Source organism: Tamandua tetradactyla, chromosome 21 (assembly GCF_023851605.1).
Source record: "Tamandua tetradactyla isolate mTamTet1 chromosome 21, mTamTet1.pri, whole genome shotgun sequence".
Classification (NCBI taxonomy): Eukaryota; Metazoa; Chordata; class Mammalia; order Pilosa; family Myrmecophagidae; genus Tamandua; species Tamandua tetradactyla.
In genome coordinates this window covers 18576535-18596039 of record NC_135347.1, presented here as the reverse complement: position 1 = coordinate 18596039, position 19505 = coordinate 18576535, and the positions used below count along the sequence as shown (strand labels likewise).

The 19505-nt window shown below is 37.5% G+C and overlaps 1 protein-coding gene across 3 annotated transcripts in view; it reads left to right on the top strand.

Annotated features, from left to right (window-relative positions):
• The window catches only part of CAMK4 (calcium/calmodulin dependent protein kinase IV), a 244339-nt gene that overhangs the window by 181684 nt on the left and 43150 nt on the right, over positions 1–19505 (top strand). For all 3 annotated transcript variants that reach the window (XM_077138995.1, XM_077138994.1, XM_077138997.1), the window contains one exon: positions 18483–18573. In XM_077138995.1, coding sequence (XP_076995110.1) covers positions 18483–18573 — 91 coding nt within the window. The remainder of the gene's footprint in view (positions 1–18482; positions 18574–19505) is intronic.

Sequence of the window (19505 nt, the reverse complement as noted above, 5' to 3'; positions counted from 1 at the left end):
TTGGTGTGGTACATTTGTTACAAGTGATGAAAGCACCTTTTTGTAATTGTACTATTAGCTATAATCTAAAGTTTAACTTAGGGTTCATGGTTTGTGCTGTGCAGTTCTGTGGATTTATAGCCTACGTAAGTTTGCTCAAGTATGGTGAAAAGCTTTGGGGGTGAGATGGGCTATCTCCATTTACCGCAGATCTTACCACTCTCCCCAGTATAATGATTAAGAGCATGGATTCCACGCCAGACCTGCAGATTCAAATCCCAGCTCTGTTGCTACTAGCTGTGTGACCTCAAGATACTATTTAACTCAGCTGTTCTTTATATGTAAAATAGCGATAATAGAATTATGATGATTAATGTATTTGGTGAAGCACCTAGTAAAGGGTCTGCCACATAGTAAGTACTATTTACAAATTACCAAACAGAGGCATTTAAGTTGGAGATTCCTTCTCTAAATAATCTCTTAAGGTCTGGACTGGTTCTAGGATTCCTAAGTTTCTCATTCAAAGAGGACTTAAAATAGTTCCTTCCTGTAAAGAACTTTGATTGTCTAGAATTATTATAATCTAAAATCTTCTTTAATAGTAATTAGCACTCCAATCAATATAGGTACTTGATATTTTTTTAGACTGTATATGAGCTGAAGCCTCTTAAGACTTTGAAGTAGCTTCAAGTTTAACATATTTAAAACCACATTCTATCTTCTTTCAAGGAAGTATCACAGAATATAATAAATTATTTGGTCACATTTCTCTGAAGGAAACAGGAGACTTTATGACTGTCATAGAGTTTAGAGAATCTCCATACTACCAATCCATACAGGCAGCATTTATTTCTTGTATAATTTCTGAAGCATTACTATGAAGTATTTTAATTACTAAATGAGCTACTGGTATGTCTGTTAGATTCTGAAAAATAGTAACTTTCAAGATGGTTTTTCATATCGATTCTTAAAGCAGGTGGCTTTGTGATGTATTAATTGTACCTTTCAACTATGTAGAATGTTTTTTACTTTGATATGTTCATTTTGCCTTAATAAAAATTAAAAGATCTTTTTAAAAATTACCTAAATATATAAATAGTAAAATACAATAAGTTGGTACTTCGTCTTTATTTGGAAGAAAATATTGCCTATACTATTTCTTAAAGTATTGATTCAACTACTTTATAGATTAAAAATTGCCAAGTAGATTATCTCCAAGTCAAGTGTTATTTATTCTCTTTAATTTAATACAATTTTTATGCTTTATTTCTCTACAACTTTGGATCTATTTTACATCTGGCACTGCTTTCGACCGCACCCTGCCCATGAATCCACAAAAAAGAAAGAAGTTCTAACCAAGGAGCAAGCTGAAATCGTTTTTTCCCTTTGCTATTGGACAATTTATGGATGAATACAATAGAAATATTGATCAATATTAAACTAAGAATGGGTTTTGATGAATATTGAGCACAGGGTTTCTCCAGTTATCATTCTGTCTTTCCTTAGCACATGTAACTGCATTTACTGAAACACCAGTAGCCTGTACTAAGTTTAAATGTTGTCAGGTACTGAGGACCATTCCAATTCTAGATACCCAGCAAGAGATTATTAAGAAAATGTTTAAATATCTAAAGAAATGTTAGCACACTCTGCTTTTGGCTGACACGGAGTAAAAGGGAATGAATTTACCCTTTTCCTTGAAACAGTTAAACAATGACATAATATATGAAACATGGTTTCTGACATTAGGCACTGAGAACTCCTGGACCGTGATCTCTGAAAAATGGGAAGAGAACAAGATGAGTCTGGAGAGAGTTTTCAGGCTTCCACACAGGGAAGGGAGAGTCAAGGGAATCCAGCAGTCTCCTTGTGTTGAGGAGACAGTGTTTGGGAATCTGGGGAAGCCAAAGAAGCTAGCGTTCACAGGGAAGAGTACCAGAGAGGAGAGGGCTACAGAGAGAGCTCTAGAAATCTCCAGAAGCCTCCTGAATATCGGTCAGCGCATGCACATGAGGGAACTATTTGAGGCTGGGAAAGAACTACATGAAAAGATAGAAGGACCAATCCTTGGAGCTCATGAAAGCCTGGGAAGAATTTGTGCTCCCAATAGACAAACTGGACAAATCAAAGCTTAAAATCAAGCCTCAAAAGAATCAAACTATTTCTAAGAACTTAACTGCATCCAGAGAAATCTATGGAACATCACAAGAAAACGCATTTGTATTTATGTAGTAAAATTCACCATGTCTGCCGTCCAATCAAAAAATACAAGGCAGGCAAAGCAATAGGAAAATTCCAAAGAAATGGGAGGAATATCCATCAATAAAAACAGACCCAGAAATGACATAAATGAAAAAAAAATTATAGACATGGCATTAAAATAGTAATTGCAACTATATTCCATAAATTCAAGAAGGTAAAGGAAAAATTGAGCATGTCAAATAGTGACATGGGAGATATTTTTAAATGAATGAAATCTAGTATCTAAAGAAGAAAATTACACCATCTGAGAAGAGATATAGATTGTATGGGATTAAAAGCCAATTAAGCACTTTAGGAGAAAAAAAGAATAGTGAACTTGGAAGGTACAGCATTAAAAAACTTTCCAAAATGAAACACAGAGAGACAAAATATGAGCAGAACATCAGTGAGCTGTGGGAAGCCTTCCAGCGGCTAAATATATGCGTCATTGAAGGATAATAAGAAATGGAATTACATTTTAAGAAATAATATCCAGAATTTTCCAAACTTCATGAAAACTTATAAAGCCATGCATCCAAGAATCTTAACAAATCTCAAGCTCAATGAAAATTGGGCACACCAAAGCACAGCATGATTAGTTAGCTTAAAACCAATGATAAAGAGAAAATCATGTAAGCAAAGTAAAAAAGATACATTACATCAGAGGAACAGAGATGAGGGTTACAGATTTTTCTCAGAAACAATATAAATGAGAAGACAGTGGAATTACATCTTCAAATTACTAAAAGAAATGAAAACCCAGCAACCTGAAATACTGACCCAGTGAAGATACCTTTCAAAAATGTAAGTGAATTGCAGACTTTCTCAGACATCCACATGCTAAAAGAGTTATTTGATTATGTATTACAAAATGAAATTGCACTGTACAGTTAACCCCTCCACATTGCTACTTTTCCATCCTGGCTTGGAAATCTCGTGGGCCAGCATAAGAAATTAAATCAGATTTTGGGGGGAAGTTTTATGGAAGCCACAGACAGCATGCACAGGCTAACAGATGACATTATTTTTACTTAACATTGACCTACGTATAGCCTATAACCAAATACTTAACCCAAATTTTATAATGTTACTGTAAATACCTCATAGAAGAAAAAGACAAAATTCAGACTTCTTCTCTGGTACAAAGAGAGGGCCAAAAAACTGTGCACATATTTTTCAGATGGGGGGGGCACTGTGCCCCTAGCTCCCATTATGTGAGGAAAACTGTGTTTCACTATCTAGCCTGCCAAGGGTGGATACTGACATTGTCTTGAGCAAAGAGCAGGATGGGTTGGGTTTGCTAAGTTTCTTGAAACATGCCAGGATGTGATTTGGGATGGACACAAGACACCTGTTCTGATCCAAAGATGTTAGGAGCTGATTTTGTCCCAGCTTAGATAGTTAACTCATTTTATTTAATAAATAAACATTCATTAGGTGCTAATATGTGCTAAAACCAAGAATTGGCTCTAGCTAGTCCTTTGGATTTTGTATCTATTTATTAATGTGTACTGAAGAAATTCATTTAGTTCGAAATCCTAATCCTCCAATCATTCCTTCCTTTTAGGCGTCAGTTTTATGAGCATTTATCAAATACTTACTAGGTACCAGGACCTGTGTCTATAGTTTATGGGTACAAAGGTGAATAAGACGATCTTTGTTCTCAAGGAATTTCTCTTGTACTTTGACAGACAACCTCACAATTAACTGTGGATAATATCAGAATATTATGCTAAGGATATCAAGAAAATGCAATGAGGGCAGTGAAAATATTATAAATCAGTTTGCTTGTGGGATTAGAAAAGATTTCGCAGAAGAGGTAGTATTAAAGCTGGGTGATGAAGAGTCCCAACTAGATTCCAAAACCTCTAGCAACTTAAAAATAGCTATTTTATTATGCTCATAGATCAGGATTTCAGAGAACACCCAGTAGGAATGGGTTCTCCCTGCTCTGTGTCTAGCCCCTCAGCTGGGAAGACTTAAAGATTTGGGCTTTCATGGTTGGGGGCAGGAGCCATCTAGACATGTGTCACTCACATGACTGGGGGTTAGTAATGCCTGTCACACTGCAATAGCACATTTGGCTTCTCCACGTTGCTTGGGTTTCCTTACTGCATGATGGTCTTCTTACATGGCAGCTCAGAATCTAAAATGAGTATCGAGTGAAAACAGTGGAAGCTGTGTTTCCTTTTATTTTTAACTTTTTTACTGTATCGTATAACATATATATGAAGCAAAGAAATAAAAAAGCAATAGTTTTCAAAACACTCTTCAACAAGTAGTTACAGGACAGATCCCAGAGTTTGTTGTGGGCTGCCATATGACCCTCTCAGATTTTTCCTTCTAGTTGCTCCAGAATACAGGAGGCTAGAGGGCTTAAATATTTTTGTATCATCACAATCGACTTATTTCCCTTCTTTTTTTGTGAAAGATAACATACATACAAAAAAGCAATACACTTCAAATCACAGCACCACAATTAGTTGTAGAACATATTTCAGAATTTAACATGGGTTACAATTCTAAAAGTTTAAGTTTTTAAATATTCTAGCTGCTCTAAGGTACTGGAGACTAAAAGAGATATCAGTTTAATGATTCAGCATTCATATTCATTTGTTAAATCCTGTCTTCTCTGTATAATTGCACCATCACTTTTGATCTTTCCATCTCTCTCTTTAGGGGTGTTTGGGCTATGGTCATTCTAACTTTTTCATGTTGGAAGGGTCTGTTTAATATGGGGTAGGGAGATGAAACTATCTGATGTTCTGGAGAGGCTGGGCAAGGTTTCAAGACTTATATGGACCAGGGACTCATCTGGAGGTTGTAGATTTCTGGAAAGTTACTCTAGTGCCTGGAACCCTCCCTTGTGCAATCTTATATATTACCCTAGGTGTTCTTTAGGATTGGCTGGAATGGTCCTGGTTGAGGTTTGGCAGGTTGTGATAGGTAGCAAGGTTTACCTGAAGCTTGCATAAGAGCAACCTCCAGAGTAACCTCTTGACTTTATTTGAACTCTCTCTGCCACTGATACTTTATTAAATACACTTCTTTTCCCCCTTTTGGTCAGGATAGAATTGTTGATCCCACAGTGCCAGGGCCGGATCCACCCCTGAGAGTCATCTCCCACGTTGCCAAGGAGACTTTCACCCTTGGATGTCATGTCCCACGTAGGGGGGAAGGCAATGATTTCACTTGCAGTGTTGGGCTTAGACAGAGTAAGGCCACATCTGCGGAACAAAAGAGGTCCTCCAGAAGTAACTCTTAGGCATATCTATAGGTAGGCAAGCTTCTCTGCTACCTATAAATAGAAGCTGCGTTGCCTTTTGTGGTCTAACCTCAGAAGTCACACAGTGTCACTTCCATTGCATTCTGTGGGTACCCAGCAAATCAGAAGCCCACCTAGATTCAAGAGGAAGAGAATTAGACTCTACTTCTGCATGGGTGGGGGTGGGGGATGTGGGAGGATTCTGGAAGAGTGTGGGATAATATTGTTACAAGCGCTTGGAAAAATATAATCTGCCACATGAAAAGTTATTGTTAATTATTTCAGAACCAAGTGGAAATGTCTATGGCAGTATTTAGGAAAGGAAGGAAAGCTATGTGGCTGGTAAGAATTGTCCTAGGATGATACTGGAGCCACAAATTTGGGGCAAATTCTGAAGGGCCTTGGATTTTCAAACTGAGGAGGTTGCACTTTAACTTTAGCCATTAAAAAAAAAGAAAACCAGGACAGTAACGTGAATCTGTGATTTGGAAAGATGACTTGGGTGATGGATGTACGGGAGTGGGTGTGATAGTGCTAGTGGAAAGTAAGGACTGTACTATGCAATGACAGATGAAAAGAAGGAAGAAGATATGAGATGTATTTTGGAGGTGGAATTATGATTGATTGGCCAAGACCAGTGAGGGAGAAGGAGGCATCTAGGATGACACTGAAATAAACAAGAATGTCCCAGAGACAGCAGGACTTGGCTGCTTTGCCTGAAGTAGATGTCTCCAGGTCTGGCATCATTAACAGATCAAGGCTTACCATGGATTCCACAGCCAGACCATCCTAACCAGGCCTGTTAATCTGGTTATGAGAGATAATGGTTGCTTACTGGTTTTCTGACATGTTGCTGTTGACAATTCTGAAGGCATCAAAGAGTAGAGGTCGGGTGGGGGGGGGGAAGGCGAAAGAAGGAGCAGGTCTCCAAAGCAGCTTTGACACAAAAATAGATCGTTGCCTTTGCAGTTCTTACCTAAATGTATTCATATGGATTCTAACTGTTCTGAGGAGTAAGGAAGAGCAAATTCATGCAGTTTAATTTTTCTTTCCCATAGGAAATCTGAAGTCAGAATACTGTTTTCTCTTTTTAATGACTGGTTCTTCTTTGTCCTGTTAGATTTTTAAAGAGATTCAAACTTCCTCCTACCAACTCCTGAGACATTATCAATTAACCACACACAGCCCATCGAACACAGCATAGCTGTAATTAAACTAAATTACTATGTGGTGGCTTTCATTACACAATGACACAGTTTTTGTTAGGACCATGGAGAGAGTTTAATTATATGTCTAGACACCCCCTGAATTCAGAGCAGCAGTATTATCTTTGCTTTTTTAAAGGAGAACTTGAACTTTCGGTGACTGCTTTTTTTTTTTTAAAGAAAACCAAATGGTAAGCTAAGTTTGTTCTTTTCCTTACATTTTTAATTCCACATTCTACTTTAATGCGGATTTATTTAGGAACCATTTAAACACCTCTGGATGGAAATACGGAAAATGTACAAATGTTCACTTCGTTGTATTTGTTATGCATTTCGCTTGCACCCCAAAACTGCTTTCCTTTTCTGATACATTCCAATTCATGCTTCTAAATGCATAAAGCACATGCTTTGGGCTAAATCACAGTCATCCTTTGTAATATTTTCAGTGTCCTTGTCCTTTTGGAGAAGCTCATCTCCTTGCCTAAGGGTGGAATGATTTCTCTATCCATCCTAATCCTACCGTCAATTCCATTTTATTACACAGCCAAGCACCACTTATGAATGTTTCAGACATGCAGGGGTTGGAAGAGAAGATGAAAGGATGTATTTTCAGCAGCCTTCCTCCAAACTCCCCTGAGGCATATGCTATGTTGGATATTTAGATCAACTTCAAAGGGTATGAAGACATTAATTCAATCATAACTATCAACTTAAAGCTAGGATAAAAGAACAAAAACTAATTACTTAATTATTCGAAATGTCATTTTTAAGAACAAAAACTGATTACTTAATTATTCGAAATGTCATTTTTACCCCATTTTCCAGTTAAAATGTTCTAGAAGGTTTAGGCTTTTCTCAAAGTGAGAATGTAAATCTTACTTGTCTAACTAATACTCACTGAGCATAACTAAGTACCATAAATCTTACTGAGCACTGTAAATCTTACTTGTCTAATACTCAGTGAGCATAACTGAGTACTATTATCCAACAGTTATATTATGTGTTTGGTAAGTGCACAAATGCTAAGACACTTACTTCAACTAAACTTCTGAGACTAATGTTGCTATGAAAATAAATTGCCACAAGATTTTCTATTTGACAGTTTTGACTTCTACCACAAATTAATAATGGCAAGTGAAAAAAAAAGAGGCAGAGTGCCCCATTCTTTGACTACCTACAAGTTAGTGATGAATTAAAAAGTAAATTTATGTATTCAGGAAAACTGAGTTATTCACGTATAAAGTCATTCAAAAATATTTTATTGAGTACATACTTAGGGCCAACAACTGGGTAGGGAACTGTATGTCAGTCAGCTAAAGTGTTCAATATCTGGAGCATTGGGTAAAAATTATCCTTGTCTTCCAGGAGTTTTCAGTCAAGTAAGGGAGATATCTTGAACATAAAGTCTGAAAAGCAGGAGGTGTGGCTGAGAGGATATAAGAGTGGGCACATTTGTTAATTTGTAAGGTCAGTCTCCCTAAGGAAGTGCATTATAGTTGAGACCTGATGAGGAGGGAAGCTGGCCAGGTGAAGGAGGCTGAGAAAGCATTCCAGGCAGAGGGAGCAGCTGCACAAGGACACTTCAAGTCTGATCCCCCGGCATGCCTTGGACCTTATCTCGTGCCCTCCTGCCTCCTCAGACGTAGCCCTGTCATTCATGTCTTCTCCCCCACCTCTCCCTCTCTATTCCTTCTTTCTTCCCTTTCATCATATAAATATACTCTAAACGAGGTGCTATGGGTATCAGAAAGAAACAAGAAGAAAAAAAAGCCATCACCTCCATCCTTTCTCCAACCATTGTATGCCCATTCTGTTTCTGTTCTCGTCAGCCAATCTACTTGAACTGTGTTTTCTTTTATCTCATTCCATCTTCCACCCACTGCAATCCATTTCTGTCCTCACCAAATGTGCCCTTTCGGACCTCATTTCACTTGACCTGATTAGCATCTGACCATGTTAACTGGTCCCTTCTTGGGACTCTCATTTCCAGTGCCTCTCGGTGGTGCCAGCTTCTTGTTTTTGTTTTTCTGTTGTTTTTTTCTCTCACTTCTCTGTTCTCCCCTGTCTCCTCCCAGGCTCCTTGTCTTTCACCTGCTCAATGTCCTCTGCTTTTCCTGTGTTCCCAAAGTGAACTCGTACAAAACCAGGAATTGCTGAACCACTTATTCTAAAGTGTCCCAGATCTCTCTCACCTATCCAGACTTCTCTGCAGCTCTGGATTCCATGCAGCTTTCTACTTTACATTCCATCTGGCTGTCTCACAGGTGTCTCAAACACAACATTTCAAAAACCAAACTCATATTTAACCCAAATCTGCTCCTTCTGAATCTTCACACGCATACGGTCATACATGGTGTACAATCAGTGCCTCACAATATCATCGTGTTTTTAGAACATTTTTTAAGAACATTCACATCACTCCAGAAAAAGAAATGAAAAGAAAAAACTCTTGCATACCATACCCCTTATCTCTCCCTCTCATTGACGACTAGTATTTCCATCTACCCAATTTATTTTACCTTTTGTCCCCCCATTACTTATTTTTTTTATCTTTTTAGTTTTTACTCATCTGTCCACACCCTGGATAAAAGAAGCATCAGACATAACTCACCTTCTCTTTTGCTGCAAACTCTCCTCGAGTCCTTCCGTCTGCTCCCTCACCTTCAACCACTTTCTGTAAGAAAACAAATACAAGCCAGCGAACACATGTGTGCAAAACAATGTGTTGTGGGATTATGATTCATTTTTATTTTTCTGTATATAAATTTTAACTATAAAAGTCATGTATTATCTATATAATAACTTTTTTAAAGTAAGTTTTACAGGCATGTAGGCACTTCATATATTTGCTTATCCTGAATATTATGCATCTGCTATCAATGATGTACTCCGTATATGATGGGTGCAAAAGACATTTAGTTGGGAACTGTGTCTGCTCTCATATTAACAAGCTATATCATTACATTGCTAGCATTTAAGAATATAAGGTCCATTCCATGATAAATAGCCTAAAAGGATCCTCTCGTTAAAAACTGCTTCTGAAGCTCCAGGGTCATTCATCCACTTGCTTATGCCTCATTTTCATTTGCTCTTCCTCAACCTCAGTATGTCCAAAACTGAGGTCTTGGCCTCCTCTTAGCCCTGTTCTCCCAGTTTTCTGACCTCCACAGGCTATATGTCAGCCAGCTAAAGTGTTCAAGTTAGAAACTGATACTCTAGTCTCTCTCAACCCCTACAACAAAGATCTGTCGATTCTAATTTTAGAAGGTCTCTAGATTCATCCTGCATCTCTCCATGCTACTGCCATGATCTCTCTGGATCACGAGAACGGTCCTTTAACTGTGCCCCCTGATTTCTAATGGCCCCTGTTCAGTCCAATCTCTGCACAGCAGCAAAGTGAAACTGGATGTTTCTTCTCCTTGGAAAATCCTTCAGTGGTTTCCCCTTGCTTTTAAGCGATAGCTACACTCTTTACCTTGGCCTTCAAAGCTGGTCCAGTCTGGCACCTGTGTCTCCCTTCGAACTCCTATTTTGCCACTTTCCTCCTTTCCTGTTTTGTTCTCCCCAAACTGACTTTCTTTTAGTTCCTCAGAAATGCTAGAGCAGAGGTAGGGAAGATCTGGGGAGAACAGCACATGAACAAAATAGCAGGCTTTGAAATCTATCACTTACTTTAATCAATAGTAATTCTTTGTTTTGCAGTTCAAATAACTATGGTAGGAATGTTTCAAATCCTAAATATCACAAACTTTCTTCCTTTTCTAACTTCAAAACATTCTTACTGTCAACTATGGCACCACTATAGAAAACTCAGTAGTTATTTCACTTAGACATATTTTAAGGGTGAAAAAATAAAAGTAATATATGATACATTCTCTCTATTTATTATTTAAATTGCATCTTCTTGTGGCAAATTAAATGGAAAATGCATATAAAATAAAGCTATTGAAATGAGAAAAGGCAATAAAAAGCAGGGAGCTTAAGGGAAAAGTAAATAAACCCAAAATAGGCTGATTATTGTAATTGAAACCTTTTTTTCACTAAGCTTTTTGGCAACCAAAACAAAAGGGGAAAATATGACAAATTATAAACCAAGTATTTTCTGATCAAAGGATATTATAGCTTCAGCAAAGAGGAAGTTTTCCAAGAATCTCAAAGGATTTTTTAAATGTAAGTTATTTTACAAGAGATGTGGCTCAGCAATAATATCTCGGTAGTTACCATTTATGCAGTGGAATGTCTGCTACATGCCTCAATTCTCATTCTCAGACAACCTGCACAGTGGCATCAAAGATGAGAAAACATCTCAGTTTCAGATTTGCAGGTTAAAAAAATTGCTTAAGGTCACACAGCCAATAAATTATATACTTGGGATATTCTGCCCCAGAGCAACTCTCATAAAGTTGTTCTTTAACAATTGCTTCAAAAATAATGCCAAAAATACCTTCATATGCTTGTTTCCTATATTGACCCTTGACCAAAACAAAAATGTTGGCACAGAACTCAGCCAAAATATGCCCTTGGCACAGAAACATTGTATTTATTATAATATCTTTAGAAATATCTTACTTCCTGTCTTGACTGTTCTGCAGATATAATTGTACCCATCAATGTATACCTTTTTTTTAAGATCATACACTTAAAAAAAATTTACCCCGTAAATTCATTGTGTTTCCCTGCCTCTCCCACTTCCTTTTCCTTGTCATTTTCCTCCCCTCTCTCCTCCTCTTCCTCCTTCTTCTTGTCATTCGTTCATTAAAATTTTATTTAAATGTATGCATACCTTCCAATTTCTTTTTCAAAGATTACCATAGTCATTATGCTCATTAGTAGTTAAGGTGCCACAACTGTTGTCACGTTTCTTGCTTCTTTCTTCATTAAGTTGTTAGACTCATATGGAAAATTTTATACGCTCTTCTTCCAAATTGTTGTTTAGGTTTTTAATCTGCTTTCTTGCTTGCCTTTGATTTACTTTAATTATGATTGATACTTGGTTTATTCCAGAATATTCATTTATTATTATTATTATTTTTTACTTTTCTTCTCCATTTGTCTATAAATGTTGAATCTCCATGATTTAAATAATTTGTGGTTAAGATCAAAAATATCTCCATAGAGGATGTTTCTCCATAATTAAGTATTTCTTTATCAGCTGTACTATATCATTAATACTATATTCTAAAATGTCTTTGCACATTTTCCCATGACCACACAATTTTAAGGAACAATTTTTTCTTCTTGATTTCTTTTTCTTCTCCCCTTCTTTATGTGCAGTGATCTTTAAGCAATAAGATGAGATTAGAGTTCGATGAGATTAGAGGTGCATGTTTCACTTAAAGCCCAGTTTGAAAATAAAGGGAAGTGTAACTAACTATTATGCAGCTCTTAAAGTGCTCTTTTTAACCCATTCAGATGCTCTAAGACAAGAGTTCTCAAAATGTAATCTTGGGATCCCAGCAGGTCCCCAAGAACCCTTTCAGAAGAGCTGTGAGGTCCAAAACATTTCCAAATAATGAGAGGCTTTTTCCCTTACTTATGAGAGTACTGATGAATTCTCCAGAGACTACATGATGTGTGATTTTTCAGCAGACTGAATGTAGAAACATATGAGAATCAAACTGTCATGTATTAAGCCAAAAATTCAAGAGTTACAAATTATAAAACAATAGCACTCTAATTGTTACCAAACAGGAGCTCACTGCCCGATGCACACAGGATTTTGAGAAAAAAGAAAGTGGTTTGATGCACGGTTGACCTGCATAAAGACAGGAGATAAAGCTCAAGTCTTTCTCCCCAATCTGAGAGTTCAGGGAGATTTTATGGGAATAGAAGCTGAGAGATGGGGACAGTAGTGGGGAGGTTTGACTTGACTTAGTACAATTAGTTAATTACAGACTTGTCCATATGTGGTACAGTGGATTTTAGCCTGGCACTTCCTTACTGAAGGATCTCTCACATTTGATTTGCTTCTAATGTCTCCTTGTCCTCGTAACTTTGGTTCTGGGAGAGGTGGCTTCTGTTCTTGGCATCTCAAAGGTTATCTAAGAGACAAGAGTCAGTGTTTTCTGTGCATGCTGAGGTTGTATGACCTACAGTTAAAAAAGTTCAGAAGACAAAGAAACAGAAACAGAGGACACCCTACACAAACTGGTTTTGGCATGCCCACTGTTCCATTCTCAAGAAATATTTTTTTTTATTTTGGAAGATATAGTTATTTTTATTAATAATTTTAATTAACATACAATATTTTATTGTTTATTTTTAAATTAATTAATAAGTATTTTTAATTTCTGTTTTGATTATTAATACAGTAAATAATGTTCTTTGTAGGGACATGACTTCTGGGGATGAGCCTGGGCCGGCATCATGGAATAAGCAATAGTTCTTTGAGGTCCACAGTAATTGTTTTGAATGTCAAGGGATACTGAGACCAGAAAGTTTGAGAACTGGTGTTTTAAAAGAGAGCGTAACTATTCCTACTGATCGTATGTCTTGGGAGTAAACAAAAGATCAGACTCTGTGCTTTCTTCCTTCCTCATTTGTGATAACAGAGGGGGTATAAACACAATTGATGTAAGCAGGGCAGAAGATTAAAATGTATTTGCAAAATCCCCTTTAGGGACTGGGGAAAAAGGTGGAAACATTAAACTTCTGCACCTGGAGAAGACCTGATTTTTTTTGCAATCATTGGAACTGCCAATTTGATGGCCCAGCCCCTCTATCTTGGAGCTTGCCCTTATGACACTTAGTCCTGCAGAGGAGAAGTGAAGCCTACTTGTGATTATGCCTGAGTCACCCCCAGAGAACCTCTTTTATTGCTCAGATGTGGCTTCATTAAGCCAACTGTGTAGGTGAACTCACTGCCCTCTCCCCTTACATAAGACATGACTCCCAGGGGTATAAATATCCCTGGAAATGTGGGACATGATTTCTGGGGATGAGCCTGGACCCAGCATCATGGAATTGAGAAAGTCTTCTTGACCAAAAGAGGAAAGAGAAATAAAACAAAATAAAGTTTCAGTGGCTGAGAGATTTCAAATAGAATTGAGGGTCATTCTGGAGGTTATTCTTATGTAGTATATAGATATCCCTTTTCAGTTTTTGGTATACTGGAGTAGCTAGAGAGAAATACCTGAAACTGTTGAACTGTAATCCAGTAGACTTGATTCTTGAAGATGACTGAATAACTATAGAGCTTTTAAGGTGTGGCCATGTGATTATGAAAACCTTGACTGATACTTCCCTTATCCAGTGTATGGACGGAAGAGTAAGAAAAAAAAAAGACCAAAGAATAAATAAACATTAGAGGGGATGGGGGATGGGATATTTGGGGTGTCCTTTTTTACTTTTGTTTTTATTTTTATTTTTTGAGTTTGAAAATGTACAAAAATCTATTGTAATAATGAGTGCACAGCTATATGATGATCTCGTGAACTACCGATTGTATACTTTGGATGATTACATGGTATGTGAATATATAATATATCTCAATAAAAAAAATATTGGGAAAAAACCCAAAAACCACAGTTGATCGAAGGGGATCAGTGGATCTAAGCAAAAACAAAATGGTGGCTGCTGCCATTTTGCCAATCAAATATATTTAAATGCTACCCACCAATATGCAAATGACCACGAATGTCTTTTTGACAATCTTTTACAGAAAATAACTTATATTAAATTACCCTTACGTATCTTTTTGAAGTCAGAATCATGCCCTTTAGCATTTCATTGTTCCATTTTTAAGCTTGTTCCTCTGGTAATGCATAGCTCTTAATTCTATTATTTCTCTAAAACTTTCCTTCTTTTCTTGCTCTGGTTGTCCTTCATGGATTGCCAAATGCGAAATAGTGTTTTGTTTTGTTTAATTTGATTTCGGAATGCACAACCACCATTTCTATTGAAGAAAATGATGTTCCAACCCAGGGCAGTCCCAAGACCAAAGATCACGCTAGCAGAGAGTTAAGCATGGGTTTATTGGGACTTATGAACAGGAGACCTTTCCTGGTAGTGACTGTTGAGAAAATGGAAGTCAGTGCTCCACAAAAGGGCGGGGAGAGTAAGGAGCAGCTTGTAAAGTTTAGGACAAAGACATTCCATAAGGTATAATACTAGAGTTTTAGCAGGGTCTTGTGACAAGGCTCTCTGGAGGTTTGTTATTGACAGTGATCAAGGGAGGGGAGTTTTACTACTCTCTTTGCATTCCTGTACATTCTTTCCCCCACTAAGGTCTGATGACCTGTAACTTCTCTCCTGGTTATTTTAAGTGGCTACATGCAGCAACTTAATCTCAATGTGGAGGAAGGAGGTGGGGGTGGGGGTGCCTGGACCCTGGGTCTCCACAAGCCAGAGCAACATTTAATAAGAATCCTCAAATATTTAGTATTTTGCCAGACCAAAAATTGCCAGTCCAATTCGTTTGTTCGTTTGTTCGTCCCAAAGCAATGGAGTTTCTAAATTGGTTTAGAATGGGAGAAAAAAAAATCAACATTTTCTGTTGGTCCTGGATGGAACAATTCTTGTTCTAAAGTTTTTTATGCCCCTGTCTTCCTCTTCAAACTCCAGCACATACCAAATATGGCATCTTCTTCATCAGGGATATGGCGGGTTTCCTACGGGTAGCATTTAAGGCTGAACATCGTCCTCTGATTTTCTCTAATTTTCTTCCCACTCACTCTTTTCCTTCTCTTTCTTTATTCTCCCCTCCACCCTTCCACTTTTACTTTCCTCTCATACCCCTCCTTAGTCAAGCAACTAATAAATGTTTATTGAGCATTTCCAGGTGGATCATATGGCAGGTGGCCTGGGCTCTGTGGCAGAAACTGAGTGTGAATCCCAGCTCCCACGTTGTTTCATTGTGATGTACAAATCCCTCAGCCACTTGGTCCCTCAGTTTTCTCATCTGCAAAACAAGCCTTTGACGACTTACCTTGTGGAGCTGTTGTGAAGATTATATTAGGTACTAGGGATAAGGTATTTAAAACTCTGCTTGAAATATAGGAAGTGCCTAAGACATGTGAGGTGCTGTTGTCTGTGTGATTAGTTTCTACTGTAATGTGTCAGCTAGACTTGATATGACTGGAGCAAACATTTATTATTTCTCATGTCTATCCAGGCAAATTCACTCTGTGAATACCTTCTTTCTCTTCATGAATAAAATTTTAGGACGTTCCCATAAAATTTCCTGTCACTCTGAGGTAAGTCAAAGAACAAACTGTTAGAACCTCATTCAATTTAAAAGTTCCCCCCTCCCCATTGCAACCAGCTTGAAGCTGTTTGTGGTCCTTCCATGGCTGGGACAGGAGAACACAGGGGTGGGGTGGAGGGGATGGACAGTTAGGAAAGGCCGTACTGACTGGTGTAGTTGTAGGCTGACCTCGTTGCCCTCTGGCCCTGAGAGGCCTATTGTTCTTCCCCTTATGGAACATGGTTACGGTTTTTACAGAGACCAGTCCATCAAAGAGCAGTTCTCTCCCCCCATTTCCTCTGAGGCGTTGATGTCTCCTCAGCTGCCTGCTGGAACCACCTTAATATTCTCTTTTCCATGATGCTGGGGTTGGCTTCCCTCCAGAAGAAAACACTGCTGCTCAGATGCCTCTCCAAGGGGACTCAGCCCTGGATGCCTTATGCAGAATCCACATTGCAATCCCACCAGAGAAAGTGTGCCTTTGTCCAGATATCACTTGAGGGAAGCTGAATCTCAGTGGAGCGCACGCTCCTCACTCAGCTTCTCCCCATGATTTTCCATGAATGAGCTGGGTATCAGTCCCTATGTTCTCAAATATCCAAATGACACATGTCAATGACTACAAAGTTTGATCTTGAAACCTCCTTCTCCCCACTTACTTGGCTTGAGCAGAAAGAAGGAAAGATTCCCTCACCTCCCCCATGATGCAGGAGAGGAGAAAGATTGCCTTCTAATGGCAATTTTCTCGTCCTGAAAGAAAAATGGGCAAGGAATATGAAAAGGCAACTCATAAAAGAGGAAAACCAATAGCCCAGTGTTTTGGTTTGCTAAAGCTGATGAAATGCAATATGCCAGAAATGGGTTGGATTTTGCAATGGGGATTTATTAGCTTACAAGTTTACAGTTCTAAAGCCATGAATGTGGTCCAATTAAGGCCTCAACAGGACAGTACTTTTCCCCAGGACCAGTTACTGGAGATCTTGGGCTCCTCTGTCAGATAGCAAGGCACATGGTGACATCTGCTGGTCCTTCTCACCTGAGTTTTGCTGCTTCCAACTTCTCACTTCAGTGGCTTCCTCTCTGAGTTTCCGCATGTTTCTCTCTCTCTTAGTTTCTTGCGAACTTTTTTTCTGTGTCTTCTCTCTGTCTTTTATCCTCTTATACGGGACTCCAGTAAGAAGATTAAGACCCACCTTGAATGAAGTGGGTCACATCAGTTGAAATAATTTAATCCAAAGCTCCCACCTACAATAGGTCTGTACCCACAAGAATGGATTAAGAGAACCTGATCTTTTCTGTTGCACACATAGCCTCAAACCGTAACAACCAGTAAGCACATGAATAGAAGCTTGACCATAATAATTAACAGAGAAACATAAATTAAACCAAGCTTAAGAACCGGTCTTTATACACCAACTCAGACAAAATTCAAACTATAGATTTGGCAATGATATTGAAGAAATGCATGCACATACACTTGCTGTGAATGAAAGTTGTGACTGTACCAGGTCTATTTCCGATGATCTATCCTAGAGAAATACCACCAGAAATGACCAAATATGAAAACGCAAGAATGTTTATTATGGTGTTATTTATAATTTTTCAAAGTTGAAAGCAACTTCAGTGTCCATCGAAAAGGGAAAAGCAAAATAAACATCCAGCAAAATGAATGCAAGAATTAGAGCAAATAAGCTAAACTGAAATGTTGAAAAGTTTTCAAAGACATCAAGTGGGAAAAAAAAACATAAAGAAAAAAATCATAGTAAAGATACATTTGTGTAAGAAAATGGAGAAAAACAGATATCTCTCTATATTCATATATTAATGTTTGTAAATGCATAGAAAAAGTTCAGATAATTTCAAATTGGTAAATGGTTGCTTTTTTTGGAGAAAGGACTAAGATTGGGTCAGATAGGACTTTGTTACTTACAATGAAAATAAACTAAATGTATGATTAAATAAAACCACAAAATAATTTAAAATATAATAAAATTAGGTGATCTTTAAGATTCATCTCAAATATAACCCTCTATATCTATAGTGATAGTAGAATTTACTAATTCTCAGAAAAGTCTATGAGAATAGAGCATTTATCATGCTCAAGGAATATTTATCATATTAAGAAAAGTGTTTCTAAGTAACTGCTCCTATCTAAATGTCTTTTCAGACAATAACTATGAAGTCTAAGCCTATGGTTTTGTGTTTCTAAGATCACAATACAATTATGCTTTTAAGATAATAAGCCAGACAAACTTAAATACATGGTACCTTGACTTTATTATAATAATGATTAGCTAATTTCAACCAATAAGGTAATATACATAAAGTGAAGTGCAGCAATTATTTCCTGAGGCATAAATATTTTATTTCTGGAAACTGGATTTATGTTACTTAAATTGCATTTTACCTTTAGGTAAACTGTTTATAACCTATTCTCCCATGATATATAGTTTAAAACATATTTTCCTCTATGATGTTTATTTTTAAATCATAATATGTTTAAATCATTGGACCACATGACTTAAAAGACCATTATAATCCTGAAATGAGTAAATATGAACCATAAATATAATTACACAAATGTTATTTCATTATTTCCCCTATTTAGTATCTACATGAAAATGGGATTGTCCATCGTGATCTTAAACCAGAGAATCTTCTCTATGCAACTCCAGCCCCAGATGCACCACTCAAAATCGGTGAGAACCTTTCCTAATGTCCTATGACCCTTTTTGCCAGAGCAGCTGAAGAAATTTGTTCTGGGTGGAATTTTAAAATATCATTTCATGCAGTTTCTCCTCCATCCAATTTCCTTAAATATTTGGCATATGTAAGTTTATTTTGGAAGTTTGTGTTCTGTCTTGGAACACTGGTTTGGAAAGTAATGCCTTAAAGTCGGTGCTAGGTAGCTGAGTACACAAAGGAAACAGAAGGGGTCTCAAGAGATGATCTTGCATTTTGGTAGAAGAGTTTATACAGAAGAAAGTATAAACCATACCTCGTTTTTGGTTATTAGCTTCCAATACACAAATTTGTTGGAGTCTAATTGTAGATAATCAGGCTCCGAGTCATCTGTTAATAAGAACGGGGATAATTTGAGATCCACATTTCCTCAGGAAGGTGAGGACATTTTTCTTTTTATGGAGGTGAAAGTGATTTGTGGAGGTATCACGGTGGGTCAAATAAATTTAGCAAATGCCGACTTAAACACAATGCTTATTTCTGGAGGACTTCCTAGAAACTTAAAAATGCTAACCTGTAGAGTAACATGCAGTTTAATATGCAGTTTTCCCAAACTTTATTTGATCCTCAAGCCCTATTTTCCCCCCAGTAAGCATTTTGAAGTATCACTGCTCCACCCTTTGGGAAATTCTGATCGACCCAAGGAGAACTTAAATCAGTATTCTAAGAAAATTACACTGAATATTACTTTCTGGGTCCCTTCCAGTAAAGTGAGTCTTCACTTACAAAAGCAAAAAAAAAGTTTATTTTAAATAATTTCCTTTGTAGACGCTGTATTAAATCCTCTCTAGTGCATTGCTCTTCTGGTACTGCACTTTACGATGCTAATCTGATGAGTTCACTGCAGTTACAGGTGTTAACCCCTTTGAAAATTAGGTTGTACATGTCA